This window comes from Procambarus clarkii, chromosome 44 (genome assembly GCF_040958095.1).
Source record: "Procambarus clarkii isolate CNS0578487 chromosome 44, FALCON_Pclarkii_2.0, whole genome shotgun sequence".
Taxonomy (NCBI): Eukaryota; Metazoa; Arthropoda; class Malacostraca; order Decapoda; family Cambaridae; genus Procambarus; species Procambarus clarkii.
The window spans coordinates 19,461,476-19,482,807 of record NC_091193.1 but is presented as its reverse complement, the minus strand read 5'-3'; the positions used below and the strand labels follow the sequence as shown (position 1 = coordinate 19,482,807).

The window sequence follows — 21,332 nt, the reverse complement described above, 5'->3', positions numbered from 1 at the left end:
TTCAGATATCCAAAAAATGTGTTGGGATTTTGTTTTGCGCGCTATCATTAGGGATATCTTTCAGATACAGTATCAGATATCTCAAGGATACGTGTTAGTGGGGGGGGGGATCATGTGCTACCAATTCAGCATTCTTAACCATTTTTTTGTTTAGCTCATGGGCTACTATTATTAGTAGTAGCTCTAGTAGTATCACCATAAGACCCAGGTACCTCATCCTATAACTGTACCGTCGAGTTTAATAGAAGTATAAATAACGATAAGGCAGTGTAAGAGCTAGTAGCCATGAGGCTTGGCACTGGGGCATCTCCCAGGAGTTCAACAATCAGTCAATGATTGAATCTACCTTGAGTGTTCATTTGTCGAATTCCTTTATTGTGATGCACTGATTAGGCTCTAAAAATAGTTAATTTTGGCGTTATGAATCTTTGGGTGTGTGGGGTAATATTTCCATGCAGCATCTATGTGTTGCTGTGTGGAAATGTTACAGCACAAAGTAACTGCTGGACCCTCTGTGTATTACATAAAAATGACCTTATTATCCAATGTTTGAAATGGTTATAAAGCCTCTTGGGTTTCTAATGTTCGTGGTGTTAAATGCCATGAATTTAAGTCGTAAGTAATTCAAAATTACAGTTCCCGATATGAAGTGAGTTACATCTTTGTTTTAATAAATTGAAAGAGATAAATTAACAAATCATCACAATGTTGCCTATAAATAAAACACAGCCTCAAGTATACAAACCCTCCTACGATTGTCGGAGGTCTCTGCGATTCAGGATGATGGTGGTGTATAAGGAATGATGTTGCTTAATACCTCCATCTTGCAAAGGAAGTGTAAGACATCTATTCAGTGTATTCGTGGTATGTTTAATGTAGCATATTGTGATGGGTTGTGGTATCGCAGCTGTACTGAACCAAGGTGGTATGGCTCTCCATCACATAAATAAACAAAAAATGCTGCTATTGGCCCTTGCAGTGTGTAGGTTGCAGGTGGAAACAAATGAAATGAATAATTAAAACAATTTACTAAAATATTAATGAACAAAAATGGCACCTGAGAACACTTGGCTGTTGTTATAGAACAAATAAAATAAGTAAATGAAATTTTAAATCTAATACAAGAGTATACTGGTGTGCTGAAGACAACTACCACACCACCACAGCAACCAGCACACGACGTAGGCTGAGGGCAGACAGCGGCAGGAGGCTAAGGTGATCCAAGAGCACTAAGAGAGAGAGATTGGCTCTCTAGGATTTGTTGTTTGTTTTAGATTTAGCTACTCAAAACGAAGTGTCCATGTAGCACGGGCTATGGTGAGCCTGTAAGCTCTCTAGGAAGGCGTTGCCCTTTATATAGTCTGGCGGTGACGACTCATCCGGTGTCAACGCAAGGTGGTAACAGGCCTACTAGCAAACTGCTAATTTGTGGCTGACGGCACCTTTGTGTTGAGGCGCCCCCCCCCCCCTACTGCCAGTTGAAGGCGGCTAACTGCTTGTTTGTGAAGGCAAACTACCGGTTAGCAGAGGCGCCCTGCTTGCCGCCGAGTCGTACTAGGCCGTGCCATGCTCTAGGGGGTACGGAGAGGTGGCAGGACTGATGACTCGTCTTGGCTGGTGTAGAGGTATACTTCCAGTACAGAGGCATTGAGGGTGAGTGGGAAAGGTAGTTCAACTGCTATGCAGGGGATTCACATGACAATATATTTCGGAGCGTACAGTCTCCAGAGCTGCATTTGTACTGATAGACTACATTAGTACACCTCAGTTTGTCAGAGGAGGCAGAAGATGCTATTTCTCAAAATGAGGGAAGATATACGAGAGTTGTTACAGTAAATGACAGGACAAAATATATGCACCGAAATATATGCTACATTGGACATGCCACGAATACATTGAGTAGATGACTTACACTTCATTTGCAAGATGGAGGTATTGAGTAACATCATTCTCAATACCACAACACCATACTGAATCGCCATGACATAGTGAAAGATACGACAGTAATCACACGCACCGACGTTGTAGGAAGCTTCGTATAATTGAGGCTGTGTTTATTCGGGAACTGACACCAGTGATCAACATCCTGATGAATTCGACTTCGAGCATACATCTGTGCGATGGTCCTCCATTGATTCAGAGAAACTATGTATGACCTGGCGGACAGCTAGAAGCCGGAGTCAGGCAACAATCATTTCGCCTAAAATAAATAAATATATATAATGTATATAATATATATATGAATAGACAATGAAGACTACAATATATCAGTTTTTCGTGTATTATATAACGTGTAAAAGCACGAAATCTCAATATTGATTGTTTTATTAATGTGGCTATTGCCACGTACATATCAACCGGTGGTGAGTGACACTTTCCACATATGTGAGGTACTGGCGGCTGGAGTTAATGACAGGAGGAGGTTGGCCTCAGCAGCGGCAATTGTCACATCATTAGGTGCGGAAGGACTGTCAGGCGGGCGGCTGGCAGGTCTGTCATGGTGCCAGGAACACCTGCCTATCCAAGAGAGAGAGCTGGGGACAGTTTAAGTATACTGTCCCACGCTAATTTAGTATCGCTTGACACATTTTTTATTGCATACTTATCTTAGATTCCCCGTGCTGTGGCAGGTAGGGGGGGAGGGTAAATAAATAAAAATTGTCTGATTGTTGACTAATGTGATTCTTCAATACCATAAGGCTAGTGTTACTGTATTCGCCTTGTTGTATTCACCTAGTTGTGCTTGCGGGGGTTGAGCTCTGCTCTTTCGGCTCGACTGTCAATCAACTGTTTTTAAACTACTATTCCCCCCCCCACACACACACATCCCCAGGAAGCTGTCTAACTCCCAGGTACCTATTTACTGAGAGGTAACAAGAGCATCAGGGTGAATGAAACTCTGCCCATTGTTTCCCGCCGGGAATCGAACTCGGGAACACAGGATAGAGGATTACATGTCCAGCGTGCTATCCACACAGCACCGGCGCTCCACTGTGTAGTGGAGGTGATGTGTTGTTGAGAGTGGAAGTGATGACAGAAGACAGGGGCCAGGTTCACGAAAGCACTTACGCAAGCACTTACAAACATGTACATCTCTCCTCAATCTTTGACGGCTTTAATTACATATATTAAACAGTTTACAAGCATGAAAAATTCCCATTCAACTGGTGTTATTCTTATAAACAGCCTCCTGGTGCTTCGGAGCTCATTAACTGTTTAATAATTGTAAACAAAGCCGCCAAAGAGTGAGAAAAGATGTACAGGTTCGTAAGTGCTTGCGTAAGTGCTTTCGTGAATTTGGCCCCTCAGGATAGTGGTGGTTGGCGCCGTGTGGACGGACAGTCACCTGCACTCCTCCGTCTCTGCCATCAGACAGTCACCAGCGTCAACAACCGTCTCCAGGGCTGATAATAACTCTGATGACGTCATATACGCTTGTGTAGCCTCATTAAACACTGTACCATTCCTCATCCTCCTCGATCCTGTGCCCTTTTCTTTTCTTAAGAGGGAATCAAATATAAAGATTCACGTTCGTTGCTCTATTTGTTAGTATTTTATAGCGTTCCCAGTTGTTTTTGTATAGCTTTTAATGTTCTGGAAGATTGATATCTGCGGTTATAATAACGTTAGTCCATTATTTAGGCTTTATTTAGGCCATTAATTAGCTTTTATTTAGGCCATTATTTAGCTTTTATTTAGGCTTTATTTAGGCCATTATTTAGCTTTTATTTAGGTCATTATTTAGCTTTTATTTAGGCCATTATTTAGCTTTTATTTAGGCCATTATTTAGCTTTTATTTAGGTTATTATTTAGCTTTTATTTAGGCCATTATTTAGCTTTTATTTAGGCTATTATTTAGCTTTTATTTAGCTTTTATTTATGCCATTATTTAGCTTTTATTTAGGCTATTATTTAGCTTTTATTTAGGCTATTATTTAGCACTCCCTATGTTTAATTAAACATAGGATTCAGGTTGCGGGTTTACAGACGCTGGAAATAATTATATAGTGATACAGGCTGCCTATCAATGCAACTCTTCATTGCTCGTCATTCTAGTTATAATTGTATATTGGTGGAAGCATTCGTCACAAACGCTACTATAATCACCATCAATCGACAGGTATAAGGCGCTATTCTCTAGACTAGATGGAAGTGGTGGGCTAGGTTGAGGGATTGTTGGTCTAGGTGAGGTGCGGGTTTTTTTTGTGGGTTACGTGAAGGGACGGGCAATTCTCACAATTCTCTGGACCATTCTCACAATCGACTTGAGAATGGTCCAGGACGGACCGAAACGTCGTCGTCGTCCCTTCACTTTCTAGTGTGTGGTCTGGTCAGCGGCTTGTGAGGTGTGTGATGAATGAGGGGGAGCGAAGTAGGGTTAGGTTTTCCCCTCCCAATTGATTTTGTCTAGACATTCTGCGATTATTTTGTTTGTCAAGAAAATCAATTTATTATATAAAAAAAACCTCTGGAGAGAGTGGAGGTTTGCCAACACAGACACGACGCCTTCGTGTGCGCTCATCTCGTGCGTGAGTTTGTTCACACTAATCACTTTGTTGCACACCAGCTTCAGTATAACATCTTTTTAGAGTGGGAAGATGCAAGTGGGTGAGTGTGGCCACTGTTGGGCTCGGTCTGGGGGGTCGTCGTTCATTATAACATTAAGCCTAGAACACTAGCGCTGCTCTAGAGCAGCAGAGGCTCAGACATATTAGTGAGGGAAAGGGGGGGGCACGCAGTTAGGTCCTGCGGCTTGTCCCCTGAGGAACAAGTCTGAAGCGGAAAGAATCGCACCGCATTGTGCTGCATTTGTGGGGAGGAGTCGCGAACTCTTCGTCTATTCTCTTCAGATACCCTAGTTAGGTCTTTTTTATTAATGTCTGATGCTTTTGTTGGTACAGAGGCGTGCATTGTTTACGCCAGCTGAGAGGTAAATATTAGCTCGACAATTTTCTTGCTCTTTGTATAGGTCTAACAAGGACTTCCCTGTATAGGTCTAACAAGGACTTCCCTGTAGGAATACCTTCAAGTTTTGTCATTTATATTTGATTTTCTAAGATGATTCCGTGTTATATTTGTGTATAATAAGACGTAATAATAACGAGAAAATCAAGGGGCCGCCATGAGAAGGATTCGAACCCGCTCAGTTGGTGCTCCTGAGCTAGCGCCCTAGACCACCACCTGATTTTCTCATTGATACATCACGTTAATGTGATTTCCATTGTGTATGTAATAATACTGTTTATATGGTATTGTGCTGGCTTAGGATACCGGGAAAACCTTCCACGATCCGCTGCGATCTAACCACGAATAGCTTCTCAAAAATTGTGAGTCCGAATCACGAGGATTCTACTAAATACTATTGTTTGGGTCCGAGCAGGTATTGTGGCAATGCCTAACAGTACTCTGTTTTGTAGTGATGCATGTCATACAAATACTGTATAAAGGATTATATATTATATCTCAGATGTTTGCTGCCCTTCAGTGATGATCAGAGTGAGATGACATACGTGGCGCCACTTAGACATTTAGAATTCAGCCTTTACTGTGATGCGACGGTTTAGGCAACCTCTGGCAAGGTTAGCGTGCCTGCGCCTCCCTCCCCCCTCCCTCCCCAGGCAACATAAGCAGGTTCGCCCCTAGTGTCTCCATTCTTCATTCTTAACTGAGGCTAGCCACTATTTTGCTTCCCGGCTGCCGCCTTGAAATGTCTTCAAGGTCACTTTCAATCCTGGAAGATTGACGTGTATCACATTCTACATTTATCCCTCTCAGACTGCATAAAGCCGCCGTGTTATTGCGTGTCACTCTTGCTATTGTACGTGTATAAGATTGCGTCCAATCGCTCGTGAACGTCGCTAAAACTGCATCCAATTCCTGAACCAAAACTTTGGCCCTTTTCACTTGATATTTATACTCCCGAACTGCTGACTCTGACCTCACTACTACCGCGCCCTCACGCTTTGTTAAAGCTTTTGCGCGGGGCGACCAGCAACACCGCCGGTATACTGGCACACGTTGTCACCACTCACACGGAGCTGTGTTTCAAGTGTGTCTGGCACTCCGGCTTGTATTGGGATCTTGATGAAATAGTGTGAAGTGTATGAGTTAAGACACGGACACATTAGAACACTTTATATTTTGAAAACAAACATTTAAAGATGACTCTCTAAACTCTCAAGCATCACAAAAATTCTTTGAAAGTGTGATAACAAGTAAGATCACAAAACAAACACGTCTACATAACCCTACCTGTTTACCTGCTCTTGATTCCAGGGAACAATAAATTATGTATTTCTCTCTGTTTTGCCTGCTGGATGGGGTTCTGTGCGTTCTTCTAATTCCCCGAGCGTGGCCCGTGGCCAGGCATGACTTGAGAGCTTGGTCCAACAGGCTGTTGCTTGGAGCGGCCCGCAGGCCCACATATCCACCACAGCCTGGTTGGTCCGACACTTCTTGAAGAAAACTGTATAGTTTTCTCTTAAAGATGTCCACGTTTATTCCGGCAATATTTCTTATAATCGCTGAGATTATGTAAGATATTGGAGGGCCAGGTACCAAATTTTCGCAGTAGAATAACAACACACTGGAACGAAAGGAAATGCAGAATAGACCCAGTGAGGAGTACAGATGTCAGGCACACTCAGAGAACACTGTCTTAACAGCAGGGGGCCACGGTTGTTCAACACCCTCCCAGCAAGCGTTATAAATATTGCCGGAACGAAGGTGGATGTTATTGAAGGGGCATTTGGACAGGTTCTTGCAAGAAGTGCGGGGCCAACCAGGCTGTAGTGGACGTGTGTGCCTGCGGCCCGCTCTAAGCAACAGCCTGTTGGACCAAGTTATCACAAGTCGGGCTCGGGGAGTTTATTATTATTTATTATTATTTTCTACCACAGACGTGGCCAGGTATGCTCCAGGTATATTGAACAACCTCTGGTGTTCATACAGTCTTCTGATTGTGATTATGGCTGAGAGCGGGCCTGACAGCTGAGTGCACACCGCTCGGGATTCGTAGCCCTGAGGTTCCTGGTTTGATCCCAGGTGGTGGCGGAAACAAATGGGCAGCGTTTCTTTCATCCTGATGCTCTTGTTCACCTAGCTGTAAACAGGTACCTAGGAGTTAGACAGCTGCTACGGGCTGCTTCCTGTGGGGTGTGTAACAAAAAGGAGGCCTCGTCGAGGATCGGGCCACGGGGACGCTAAGCCCCTTACCTTGAGGTTACCTTGAGGTTACCTTGAGGTATTTTCGGGGCTTAGCGTCCCCGCGGCCCGGTCTTCGAACAGGCCTCCTCGTTGCTGGACTGGTCGAGCAGGCTGTTGGACGCGGCTGCTCGCAGTCTGACGCAGCTACTTTATTTTGTTCTTTAAAAGTAAGGTCTTCCGACATGATTTCTCCCAAGTCTTTTATATTGCTTTTTCTTTCAATAGTGTTGTGGTTTGACTGCATTTTATATGTAGTTTCTGTTATGATATTTTTGTGTTTGGCATAGCGCAGGAGCGGGAACTTGCCTTCAATAAACATTGTTATTTTCTGTGGCTGAACAAAGTATAAACAGCCAACTAACACCAAATTAAAAAGTGTCATCTCGGAGCAACCCGTTCTCGCACTATCTTATAGTCAATATTGACTTAAAGAAAGTGCGAGAACGGGTTGCTCGGAGAACACGACGAAACGCAATGTACTGCTCCAGCCTTCATGGAAACACAGGAGATTGGTAAGGTACAACGTCACAGACATAACTCGGAACTAGTACTGGTTCTTCGTACCACTACTTGCGGGGGACAACACCTTCGTCAGCCTATTGAATCGCTCGAGATATAATGTCCATTATTTCTATGGTGATTTCCATTATTTCTATTTGGTGACTGTGACTCAACACTCGCCTTAACGTGTAAAACAACCCCCTCTTGTTTTTGCACGGTTTTTAATGTAGCCTGGTTGAGGGGTGATGAGACAAGCTCTTGCAACAAGCTGTAGGTAATTACAAACCTTGTGGCTGCGTGAGGGGGTTTATTAAACACTGGTGTTGGGGCGAGCCAAACATACCCTTTACTTTACAAACATGTGGCGAATTGGTTCATTTGTAAGTCTTGTGTCCTGATTTTTTTTCCCCCGACATGTAACCTGTCACCGTAGCCCCCTCCGTCCTCAGTCACCTCCACCACCACCACCACTTTGGTTATCATTGGTTACCATGATAACCAATTTTGATGGTTAAAATTGATGGTTATCCTGGTAACCAATTTTAGTGATGGTGGCAATGGTTATCATTGCCACCATCACTAAAATTGTTTTCTCTCATCATACCTCATATCTTGATGTTACCTTAAGAACCAATGTTTCCGCAGCCAGGCCTCCTGGTTGAGGGTCTGGTCAAGGAGGCTGTTGGTCGCCGTAGCACACAGCCTGGCCTAGGAATCATAGCCCGGTTGGCCAGGTAGGCCTATTACCGTTTGGAGGTGTTTATCAAGTTCCCTCTTGAACACCGACAGAGGTAGGGTAATTGTGCCCCTTATATATAGATGGAGGGTGTTGAACCTTGGTTCCTTAATGTTTACAAGTTATCTGGTTGGTTGATATCTGGTTGATAGGGTTCTGGGAGTTGTTCTACTCCCCAAGCCCGGCTCGAGGCCAGGCTTGACTAGTGTGAGTTTGGTCCACTAGGCTGTTGCTTGGAGCGGCCCGCAGGCCCATAAGCTCCTTGTCTCTTGTAGTGTATCTATTGGCATATATGTACCTCAAATTATCATTGGGGCTTTATTACTCCTTATGCCATGCATCCAAGTCCTGAAAAGAAACATTTTAGTGCGGAGATCTGGGATCTGTCCCGCGAATATTTTCTAGATGTAGACTATGATGCATCTCTCTGGGCTGGGACCAGATTCACGAAGCAGTTACGCAAGCACTTACGAACGTGTACATCTTTCCTCAATCTTTGACGGCTTTGGTTACATTTATTAAACAGTTTACAAGTATGAAAACTTTCCAATCAACTGGTGTTATTGTTATAAACAGCCTGCTGGTGCTTCGGGCCTCATTAACTGTTTAATAATTGTAAACAAAGCCGCCAAAGATTGAGGAAAGATGTACAGGTTCGTAAGTGCTTGCGTAAATGCTTCGTGAATCTGGCCCCAGATGAGTAGCAGAGAGTACACAATTTGATGGATTTAATTGGTGATCAGGTGCCGCTGTGTTAGCCAACAAGGACATGACGGCCACCACCACCCACCACTACCACCACCCACCACCACCCACCAACCACCACCACCACCACCACTACCACCACCACCACTACCACCACCAACCACCACCACCAACCACCACCACTACCACTACCACCACCAACCACCAACCACCACCACCACCACCCAGCACCACCACCCACCACCTTTACCCAGGACATGCTTCCTACCGCGTCTCTGAGCTCCGTTCCACACGGGTGTCCCCGACTTCCTGCTGGGTGACGTAGCAGCCTTGCCAGCTCCTCCAGGAATCTCTTGCCTCTCGTGGCTCCTTCCATCATTGTTGTGGTGTTAGCGGCAGTCTGCCTCATCTCTCACCCCTCCTCCCTCTCACTGCCTCATCTCTCACCCCCTCCTCCCTCTCACTGCCTCATCTCTCACCCCTCCTCCCTCTCACTGCCTCATCTCTCACCCCTCCTCCCTCTCACTGCCTCATCTCTCACCCCCTCCTCCCTCTCACTGCCTCATCTCTCACCCCTCCTCCCTCTCACTGCCTCATCTCTCACCCCTCCTCCCTCTCACTGCCTCATCTCTCACCCCCTCCTCCCTCTCACTGCCTCATCTCTCACCCCTCCTCCCTCTCACTGCCTCATCTCTCACCCCTCCTCCCTCTTACTGCCTCATCTCTCACCCCTCCTCCCTCTCACTGCCTCATCTCTCACCCCTCCTCCCTCTCACTGCCTCATCTCTCACCACTCCTCCCTCTCACCCCTCCTCCCTCTCACTTCCTCATCCTCGGCTAGTTTGTAATCGTACTTGAAGTCTTCTGTTATATCTTCCGCCTTACTCTTCTTTAATTTAACTTGTCTTTCTCCTCCCATCCTCTTCCTCAACCCTTTCTTATCCTCCTCCTTATCATCTTTCTCCTTTTTATATTCATTTTATTTACACTCTTCTTTCTTAGCCTCCTTCTGTTCTGGTTGATACCTGGTTGATGGGGTTCTGGGAGTTCTTCTACTCCCCAAGCCCGGCCCGAGGCCAGGCTCGACTTGTGAGAGTTTGGTCCACCAGGCTGTTGCTTGGAGCGCCTTTATCCTTCTCGTCCCACTCATCCTCCTTCAATTTTCTTCTCCTTTATTCTCCATTCTTTTCCCGTTTTTTAATCTTAAATTGTTCTCAGCTGTGTTCTTAACTCATAAGTGTTAAGTGTCTCCCTGTAGACATGGTGTTTGTGCTGGCACCCCGGCCCCTTCACGCCGGCCCCTTCACGCCGGCCCCTTCACGCCGGCCCCTTCACGCCGGCCCCTTCACGCCGGCCCCTTCACGCCGGCCCCTTCACGCCGGCCCCTTCACGCCGGCCCCTTCACGCCGGCCCCTTCACGCCGGCCCCTTCACGCCGGCCCCTTCACGCCGGCCCCTTCACCCCGGCCCCTTCACCCCGGCCCCTTCACCACGGCCCCTTCACCACGGCCCCTTCACGCCGGCCCCTTCACCCCGGCCCCTTCACCCCGGCCCCTTCACGCCGGCCCCTTCACCCCGGCCCCTTCACGCCATATTATGCTTGTTTCACCAGCCGACGCACTGACCTTACATCTACCTCCCTCCCTCTTTCTCCCTTCCCTCCTTCCCTCCCTCCCTCCCTCCCTCCCCCACTCGCTCTTCCCCCCTGCAATTTTCGTGGTCTGAAATCAGGTGTTTGTGTGTTTTGAGTGTTTAGCAGTTTTTTCTCCAGTGTTTTGTAATAATTTTCTGAGAAAGTGAGTGCACCCCATCCCTCACCTTGCACCCACTTTCCATTCATCATCACTTACCATTTGTATTATACATTGTCTTCGTCAATAAATAAACAATGTCAGAAACTAACATTTAATAATCGTGTATACAATAATAATTGGCATTAATCATAGCGAGAAGGAAGTCTACTATTTACTGTTGTAAATTAGTATAATTTACAATTTCATGTAAAGGGTGGGGGGTGGGGGCATGGGGGCAGAGACTGACCCTCCACGAGCAGAGACCAGTCACTGCAGAGTTTGGTGAGACTATCCCCAGGCCTCTGGCTTCCAACCTCGAAGAGTCATTGTCTTTTAAATTTACAGATTTATATTCTTTTGTGTAAAGGAATAGCAAGACTATCGTAAGATCTTTCCGTCCTTCCATATCGCTTTCCAGCCCGTCCAGGGGCCAGATTCACGAAGCAGTTACGCAAGTACTTACGAACGTGTACATCTTTCCTGGATCTTTGACTTCTTTGTTTACATTTATTAAACAGTTTACAAGCATGAAAACTTGCCAATCAACTGTTGTTGTTGTTATAAACAGCCTCCTGGTGCTTCGGAGCTCATTAACTGTTTAATAATTGTAAACAAAGCCGCCAAAGATTGAGAAAAGATGTACAGGTTCGTAAGTGCTTGCGTAAGTGCTTTCGTGAATCTGGCCCCTGGTTACCAAACATGTGGTATCTTTGTACAAAATCTACCAATCTTAAAAATACTACATTAGTAAGAATTGAGGCATGGTAATGTTGACATTATTAGCCTCGATAGATTAGGTGGGTTGCTTGGGTTTGTACGTTTCTGTTTAGGTAAAACAGAGTTGTACTTTTCACGGAATGGCAAATTGAGAGAATGGCAGCCTGAATAGCATGTATATAATTGACGAAGAGGAGAAAGCAACAGTTTTGGTGGAGGTAATTCGGCCAATTAGACAACACTCACGTTGCTCACGTTGGGTTTTTCTGGTTTAAATGCTATTAAGGTTGTATGGTATGTAGCGTGGTGCTTGTACAGTGTATGGTATGTAGCGTGGAGCTTGTACAGTGTATGGTATGTCGCGTGGAGCTTGTACAGTGTATGGTATGTCGCGTGGAGCTTGTACAGTGTATGGTATGTAGCGTGGAGCTTGTACAGTGTATGGTATGTAGCGTGGAGCTTGTACAGTGTATGGTATGTAGCGTGGAGCTTGTACAGTGTATGGTATGTAGCGTGGAGCTTGTACAGTGTATGGTATGTAGCGTGGTGCTTGTACAGTGTATGGTATGTAGCGTGGAGCTTGTACAGTGTATGGTATGTAGCGTGGTGCTTGTACAGTGTATGGTATGTAGCGTGGAGCTTGTACAGTGTATGCAGTATTGTTACACTTCCCAGACCCCCGACGTATTAAAGTGTGGTTCATACAATGGGTCACGAGACACCTGATTGTCAGTGGGCTGCTCTCGCTTGTGTATATTATGATGTATACAGGTGTATACAGGAGCAGACGACCTCTGACCCCTGTTAGCAGGCGGAGAGCTTTACCTTCCCATAGTTCATGGTCAGCCTTACACACTAGTTATCCCTGGAACACGACCCACCTTTCGATTAACATCCAAATATCCATCCCATTCACCTGGGCTATACGGGTCTCGAACCCTGGACCCCACGCTTGTGAGGTGAACCCCACGCTTCTGCTGGGTGAACAGGGGCGAAGAAGAAGAACTATCAGGGGGAGAACGCCAAGCCATTATGACTATATAGCACTGGGAAGGGGTCAGGATAAGGATTTGGGATGGGACGGGGGGAAGGAATGGTGCCCCAACCACTTGGACGGTCGGGGATTGAACGCCGACCTGCATGAAGCGAGACCGTCGCTCTACCGTCCAGCCCAAATGGAACAGGGGCGAACGGTTAAGGATTAGTTCCCAATCAATTCCTGAAGTGTAATACCACTGACTTGGTTATTGCTGGCAAGTATAATACAAGCTGAATGTTTCTGGCCGCGGTGCGTGGCGGCAGAAGCACTCTTGCAGCCACCGTGGCGGGGAGGGCGTAGGGTTGTGGACCAGCTGGCAGTACCACCCCATGCACTATGTCTCTACGGTTTGTAAACAAAATTCCTCTGTAGCAATTTTTGTTTGTAGTTTTATGCGGTAGATGGTGACACTTCAAACACACAGGTGCCATTACTCTATCAGCAGGTTCATGTGTTTACGATATGCCCAAGTTATGGGCGTTTAGTTCGTTTTGGGCGCCAACATAGGTTTTGGTGGTGACTTCGCTGGCTATAGAGGGACGCCTGGGCTGGAGTGCGTGCAGTTAGGTGAACGTTGGGTTGTAATGTTGTTCAACACCCTCCCAGCGAGCATAAGAAATATTGCCGGAACAACCGTGGACATCTTCAAGAGGAAACTAGATTTATTCCTCCAAGGAGTGCCGGACCAACCGGGCTGTGGTGGGTATGTGGGTCTGCGGGCCGCTCCAAACAATAGCCTAGTGGACCAAACTCTCACAAGTCAAGCCTGGCCTCGGGCCGGGCTTGGGGAGTAGAAGAACTCCCAGAACCCCATCAACCAGGTAATCTTTAGCGTAGTGAACGCACAGAAAGAGCTCTGACAACCAGTCCGAGAGCGAGGGCAGAGTCTGAAAGCAAGGGTGAGAATGTACCAGACCGTATTAGCCTAATTGTATTCTTATGAGAATTTTGTACGTGTTAATCCTGTATCTGCTTTCTTCCAATGACGTAAGGTTTAATTCCTGTAGACTTTCCTAGTAACTGGTACTTCTCAGCTCTGGGACTAGTCTGGTGGCATACCTCTTGTCTTTTCTCTATAGCTTGAGTAGATACAGGCTGGTGCCGCATCCTCCAGGAATGGTCTAACATGCGTGATATACAAGATTGTGTGTGATTCCTTACACACATTTCTAAAGGCAGTTCTTATGCTGACCAACCTGGCATATGTCTCTGATGATAGCCTTTTGATGTAGGCTTCCTGAGACAACTCTGGCGTGATATCAACCCGCAGAACTTTCTCGCTACCTGCAGGGACACTGATCGCAGTAACCGCCAGGAGGTAGATAGAGCACTACAAGCATGGCACTGTGACCCCTTACAGCTACTACACCAAGAACATGCTGATGTAATACCCTGCGTTGACACTTTTACTGTGGGTCACGCCCATGGTATTAGTAATTTCTTTTGTTACGACAATAGTGTGTGAGTTACACTCTCGTGTCCACTATTTCTAAAGAGAGAGAGGGAAAGGGAGGGAGAGAGAGAGAGAGAGAGAGAGGGAGGGAGAGGCAGCAGCAGTACCACCACCATCACCCACCAGCAGCACCACCCAGCAGTACCACCACCACCAGCAGCACCACCACCACCTAGCAGCAGCACCAGCAGCACCACTAGCAGCAGCACCAGCAGTACCACCACCCAACAGCAGTACCACCCAGCAGTACCACCACCAGCAGCACCACCCAGCAGTACCACCACCACCAGCAGTACCACCACCACCAGCAGCACCACCACCACCACCACCACCACCACCACCGCCGCCGCCGCCGCCGCCGCCACCGCCGCCGCCGCCGCCGCCGCCGCCGCCGCCGCCACCACCACCACCACCACCACCACCGTGATGAGCCCAAGTGTCAGCCTTGACCTCTGGACGCCACTGTCACGCGCTCCTCCCAACAGTCGTATTATATTCCGTCAGCCTCAAAGAGGCAAATTGTTTGATTTCCGTCATTAGCCCATATTGTCTATTTAATTTTTTGTTCCTAAAATATTGTTGTGATTTTTATGAATAGTTTTATATGTGTAGTGTTGTGGTGTCACAGCCGAAGTATGCAAACTGAAGCTTGTACCATTTTTTCCCTAATCTTCATTTTTTTCTGTAACTGTGTAAGAACAATTATGCATATTGAAGGAAATAACAAAGTGTGGAGATGCATCATCAACTTGCAGGCGATGAGTCACAATAACGTGGCTGAAGTATGTTGACCAGACCACACACTAGAAGTTGAAGGGACGACGACGTTTCGGTCCGTCCTGGACCATTCTCAAGTCAAAACGTCGTCGTCCCTTCAACTTCTAGTGTGTGGTCTGGTCAACATCATCAACTTTCTAGTAAAGCGAAATGGGGGTGACGTATAGCAGTAACTTGCGTTATAACACAGCTGCTCCCCCCGGGGTGTGGTAGTACGTGTCCTAATACTTATTCTCATTTTCAGATGTGGTATAACCAAAGACATTAATGACAGCACTCTGGCATCCTTTTGCTTCACCTTATGGTTCCATTATTGTCGTAGACAGGAAGCCCGTTGGGCATATGCAGTCCGGTCGGGAGCAGGTCGGCCGAGCGGACAGCACGCTGGACTTGTGGTCTTGGGTTCGATCCCAGGCGCCAGCGAGAAACAATGGGCAGAGTTTCTTTCACCCTATGTCCCTGTTACCTAGCAGTAAAATAGGTACCTGGGTGTTAGTCGGCTGTCACGGGCTGCTTCCTGGGGGTGGAGGCCTGGTCGAGGACCGGGCCGCGGGGACACTAAAGCCCCGAAATCATCTCAAGATAACCTCAAGATATGCAGGCTCCTCTGGGCCAACCTTCTCCAGGATGCAAATACAATCGTTGCCTAGCTCCCAGGTACCTATTTACTGCTAGGTAAACAGAGGCTTCAGGTGGGAAAAAAAAACGTTTCTCATGTGTGTCCTGTCTCGAACCCGGAAGCGTTGGTTGCGAGTCGAGAACGTAGGCCACTGCGCTACAGTACCTATCTAAAATTTACTAACTGTTAATCATTTTTGGCCATACATTTCCATCCAGATGTAATTTGTGTGGGAGCGGGCGGCACGCCGCAAGGCGACCATACTCGCCAGGTAGAACACTCACCTTAACCGTTGAAAAAGACATTAACATGAGAACAACGTTCAGAACAGTGGGAGGGAGATGTAAGAGACTTAAAAGTAATCTTGCCAGAAGATTTTAAAGTGATTATCACATCTGCGAAAAAAATGTAAATGAGAGTATTAAGTCAATTTGGCTGGATGTGAGGCCTATTAAGGTAGTTTGTAGAGCACTTTCATTACCAGAATTTTTATTCTGGTAATATTACGTAAATAAAATCTATTACGTAGATTTTACCAAGTGTAAACTGTGAGGTAAACTTGTTTGGGGACCGTGCATCACTGTATACTGAAATGTGTAGACAACAATAAAGATTTACAGCTAATTCACAATTGTCCAAGAAATATAAAATATTTAATTGATAGTAATATACATTAGGAAAAGTGTTAGGCAAGTATACCCAGTTGAGTAACTGGGCGCGTGACTGTTACGTCACCTGGATGGGGGGTGGGGGGGGGTGATGGTTCACCATACTTGTAAACCAGCCCCCCCCCCCTGGCTTAATCACCGCAGTTCATTTCCCGGACCTAGTATAATTATAAATAATATGTGACTAACATTCCTGTCACCCATTACAGGATGGGTATGAGGCGTATAATCAACCCTGTCTTCCTTTAAAGAATGTCGCTTTTCCCTCGTATGCGTTACATAAGGCCAAAAATTGTCTTACCGGAACCCATCCCTGCCCTTGTGTGGCAGTGCACAATAGAAAGTTGTTTTCACATATCCATACATTAAAACATTGATTGTAACCATGATATATATATGTGCTTCAGCCTACAGTTTAGACCTATTGTCTTGTGTATGACCCTCTGTCCTGCGTGACAGTGAATACCACCATTATCCTCACTTAAATAAGACTTTAATAAGACGAAATCCTCAGATTAGGCAAAATTGTAATTAATTTTGTCAATAAAGATGTTAATAATAATAATAACTGGAAAAAGGAAGCGACTGGCGAAAGTGACGTACTGTCCCGTTTTCTGTTTTTGCTTTTTCTGTTTTCTAACCTCTGGTAGGTTAGGAGAAGGCACTTTATATTGACCGTTTTCTTGACGCTGGTAAACCTTAGGAGGACGGCCTGCTATAATAGCACAAGAAAATGTGATTCCCGAGGAGCAACACGGATCACTCCAGCAGGACCAGGAGGGATTACCTGGTGCACCTGGGGATCACCTGGGATCACCAGGAGGGATCACCTGGTGATCTGCCTATTCTCTCTCGTCATATCCCCACGACCGCCCCCAGGACGGTTATGGGGTGCACAATGACCGAGCTGAACCACAATGGTGTAGTCATACTGCTTTCTCCCGGTAATTACATAAGAGCGGGTTTACACCACATTGCTGGACGAGGCCCAGACCTGGCGGACGTGAACACGGTCACGGGGCGGGCCTAGCGGTGTAGGCCTACCTACATTCCTGCCTCCTCCTCCTTCCTTCCACTCTCCCCCCCCCCCCCCTCGTTCCTTCTCCAACCAACCTAGCTTTGAATCCTCTCCCCCACGTGCCTATTCTGTTCCCCCTTCCTCTGCTTGTGTCCGCACCTTCCTTTAGGTTCACTCTCCTATGCCTCTACAACTAACTTATACTATACACTTGTTTTCTCCCACACCCTCCCCCCCCCCCCCACACACACACACACACACACACATACATAACAAGTCAACCCACCATCTTTAGTACTTTTTAAACAATGTGCGCCATCGTACATATATTGATGTACTTGATAACTAGATAGAATTTGGTTCTAACTATATCGAGTCCGGAAAAAAATTAAACTAAAAACCAAACATAAATATTCCTAGGCCTATTATTGCGTGTATTAGGCCTAGGATGCTTAAATTAGGTTAGTTTTAGTGGCAACATAAATACAAAACCTTTTCCAGTTTGTCCAAATTCAATAGGAACAAAATCTTGTTTCCAAATGTCCATTACGTCAATATATGTACGATGGCTCACATAGTTACTCTTGGTAATATCTGAACAGCAGGATAGGCTGAACGAATATAGAGTTGACACTAAACTGTACGTGTGTAATGTATGTTGCTACACAACCCATTCTCGCACTTTCTTAGTCAATATTGACTTATTTAATACGTGCATATGTGACATACTAAACATACTAGTTTACCTTGAAAAGCTTCATAGAAAACACCGACCTTACCTAACCTTCTTAGTATGTTAAGATAAGCATCTTATTGCTTCGTAATTACAATTATTACTTAACCTATACCTATAATAGGTTAAGTAACAATTGTAATTACGAAGCAATAAGATGCTTATCTTAACATACTAAGAAGGTTAGGTAAGGTCGGTGTTTTCTGTGAAGCTTTTCAAGGTAAACTAGTATGTTTAGTATGTCACATATGCACGTATTTAATAAGTCAATATTGACTATACGAAAGTGCGAGAACGGGTTGTGCTACACCAGTACACGGGTCAGTGTGTGCACCACTACACACGTACGCAGTATACGTGACGTTCCACAAAGTCGTCATTGGCCACACCAAATTTAACTATAATTGGAGTGTTTCCGGCGTGGATTTCCGTATCTGGTGTGTCCTCATCGACTGGTGACGCCAGTCATGAGGGACCGTCAGTCCCCCGCCTCATTTTCTTGCCTTGAATCACTATGGGGCATGAGGTGGGTGTTCTACCTGTTCGCAACATGTCCCGCCTCCAATGTGACGTGGTTTTGCTTAACCGGAAGCGTTTAAACTGAGACAACCCGCCTACCTTACCTGATGCTCATTAGTCTGGGGGAAGTTCGGTGGTGTGCGGCTTTTACTCACTTAAGTGTGTAAACACTTAACACGTTTAAGTACTTGAATTTTGACGGTTTGATTAGGCATCACAGTTTTGGTGTGTTAAGTGTGAGGACAGGTAGTGTTGCCTTCGTCTGGCGATCTATCTGTCGGCGGCGGTGGTGTGTTGCGTCTGGCGGTCAAGTGTCTTGATGAGTCAGAAGATAGATGCTCGCTGAGCTTGAGTCACACTGATATCTTGGACCTTGATGCTGCAGATAGCGGGAGCTGGAGGCTGCTCCTCACAGCTTTCTCCACACGAAATTGGATTAATAGATCCCATCAGCAGATTATTGTAGGAGCTTCAGCTTGTGAAGTCTTCCGTAAGGGAGTTGACGGTATTTGCCGGCGGGATAGACCGCACGGTGCGCTCCGCTCCGCTACCAGCAAACTCTTTATTATACACTATTTACATGCATAAAATTATGTTTTCCACTAGAAAATCACTTTCAGTAAATATACGAGGAAACGTGCTAATTTTCCCCCACTGTTATTGTACAACTTTTGCTGGTAACTGGTTTGAACATTACTTTTGGTCTTGCTTACCACTAGGCCTCCTCAGTGATCACTATCCCTGTTACACGTGGCTTATATACGCACACCGTCCCCTATGTTACACAGTATAGGGCGCCCGGTGGCTGAGTGGACAGCGCTCGGAATTCGTAATCGTAGGGACCTGGGGATCGATCCCCTGCGATGGCGGAAACAAATAGGCAGAGTTTTTCTCTCGCTGATACCCCCCTGTTACCTAGCAGTAAATAGGTAAAGTATTTTAGGTAAATAGGTAAAGTAAAGTTACGGAAGGACCGTCGCCACTGTTGAGGAAGTAACCTGTCACCGCCACCTCCGCGGGGGAGTCGTCTCGAGGCCACCAATGTACCAACCAGCTGGGTCGAGTCGGCACTCTCGGGAAGTCGGTGTTGTGGTCATGGGTCGAATCTCTGAGGCTGATGTTGAATACCGTTGCGTGAAGCCCACTCTGCCAACACGCCGGCAGAATGTGGGAAGATGAGCAGGACAGTTACGAAGAAATATTCCCGCACGAGACCAAGAGGGATGATGGCTCAATGTGCAAAATAGCACCGTTAGAAAGCACAGGTGCATCGGGTACGCTCAAGAAAATTTTATCAGTGTAAAACGGGGCATAATTAGCCGACCTCTCACGGTGTTCAAGAGAGATCCTGACAAACGCCTCCAAAGGGATACCTGATCAACCGAGCTGTAATTTCTGCTAAGTCTATTTGACCAGATAACCCATTGGCCCTCACGGACCTGGTCAGGGCCGGGGGGAGGGGGCGATTGATTCTTAGAACAGGTGATTGATTCTTAGAACAGGTGATTGATTCTCAGAACAGGTGATTGATACTGGCAGGACAGTAACGATGGGTACTGGGTACTGGTAGGACACAGACGATGGGTACTGGGCACGGGTTGGACAGTATCATGGTTATGAAGGTTGAGAAGTTGTGATGAATTTGAGTAGATTATGAACAGGTGTGGTTGAATTGGGGGATGTAGTAGCATAGTGAGGTGATGAGTGTGTCAGGATGAAGAGGGGGTATAATAAGTGCGTGGAGGGGGGGGGGTGGTGAGTGTGTGGGGCGGGGATGAGGGGCAGTGATTAAGAGGGTGCCAGTAGTGGGCCCCGTGGGACGCCGGAGCCACAACTGTGAGCAGAAGCCAGTGCAGTAACAGTGTGACGGTGAGAGTGGGACGACGGGCTCTCCTCGCCCCCACAACCTTGCCCACTCCTCGCTCCCTCTCTACACCTGCCTTCCCTCCCTCGCCCTACACTACATCTCCTCCGTGCCCGCCATCATATTGTGGGCAGAAATGGTGTGATCTTTTGGAAACGTATATTGCGGACGAGTGTTAATTTGTGGTGTGCATGGTGGCCGTGTGGAGGAGATGCAACACTGATGGACATTTCCTGGTGGCGACAACGGGTGCGCCCCCCACCACCACCTGCCCCACCGACAAATAACCTTTACACATGGTGGCGCCGCCCCCCCCCCCCCGTCCCCACTCTCACACACAGACTGCTGTACGTGCGCCGCGACCGCAGTCTTTGTACAGCTCCAAGTGGTAACACCTGTAAAATAATCGACTAGTGTAGAGCACACGTGTCGACAGGTGTTGGTGGTGTAGGCTCAGTCGATGGTCGTGTGGATATTGCGCGCAGGAAGATGTGCAAAATAACGCGGGTTCGGCATGAACAGTAGCCTGACCTTAGTGTTAGCTGTGTGTGTGTGTTCAAGGATAGCCTAGGTGAAGAGTGTCACTAGTGTGTGTGTGTGTATGGTGTCGGCCCCAGTGAAGGTCTTGCGACCCGCCGTTACCAGACCTTGAGGCGGAAGTTTGCACTTGGCGGCCCAGTCTGGTTACAGCAAATTTGCCTTTGACTGAGGTGTTCCCTCGGTAATGGTGGCAATATTTTGGCCGAGGTGAAAGAGGTGGGCGTGTTATGGTGGTGGGCGTGTGTGACCGAGGGGCGCCGGGGAAATGTGTGCCGGCCCCCCGCCCCGGCCTCGCCCAGCCACGCTCCAGGACCTCCCTAATAAGGTTAGTCTCCAGTACTCACACAGGGTTTGGGCTCCTCTTATGAGTACGTCAACACAAAGGCAAAAAATTGCCCATGTAAAGTGCGTAACTTTGGGGAAGACGAACAAAATCAGTAACAG

At 46.7% G+C, this 21,332-nt stretch overlaps 1 protein-coding gene across 2 annotated transcripts in view; it reads left to right on the top strand.

Annotated features, from left to right (window-relative positions):
- Positions 1-21,332, top strand: part of LOC123745316 (serine/threonine-protein kinase WNK1) — a 340,974-nt gene that overhangs the window by 6,284 nt on the left and 313,358 nt on the right. The window contains exon 1 of one of the 2 annotated variants that reach the window (XM_069300716.1): positions 20,328-21,213. The exons of the other annotated variant lie outside the window; for it this stretch is intronic. Coding sequence (XP_069156817.1) covers positions 21,116-21,213 — 98 coding nt within the window. The 5' untranslated portion in view covers positions 20,328-21,115. Of the gene's footprint in view, positions 1-20,327; positions 21,214-21,332 lie in introns of those variants that run through there. 2 annotated transcript variants of the gene reach the window in all.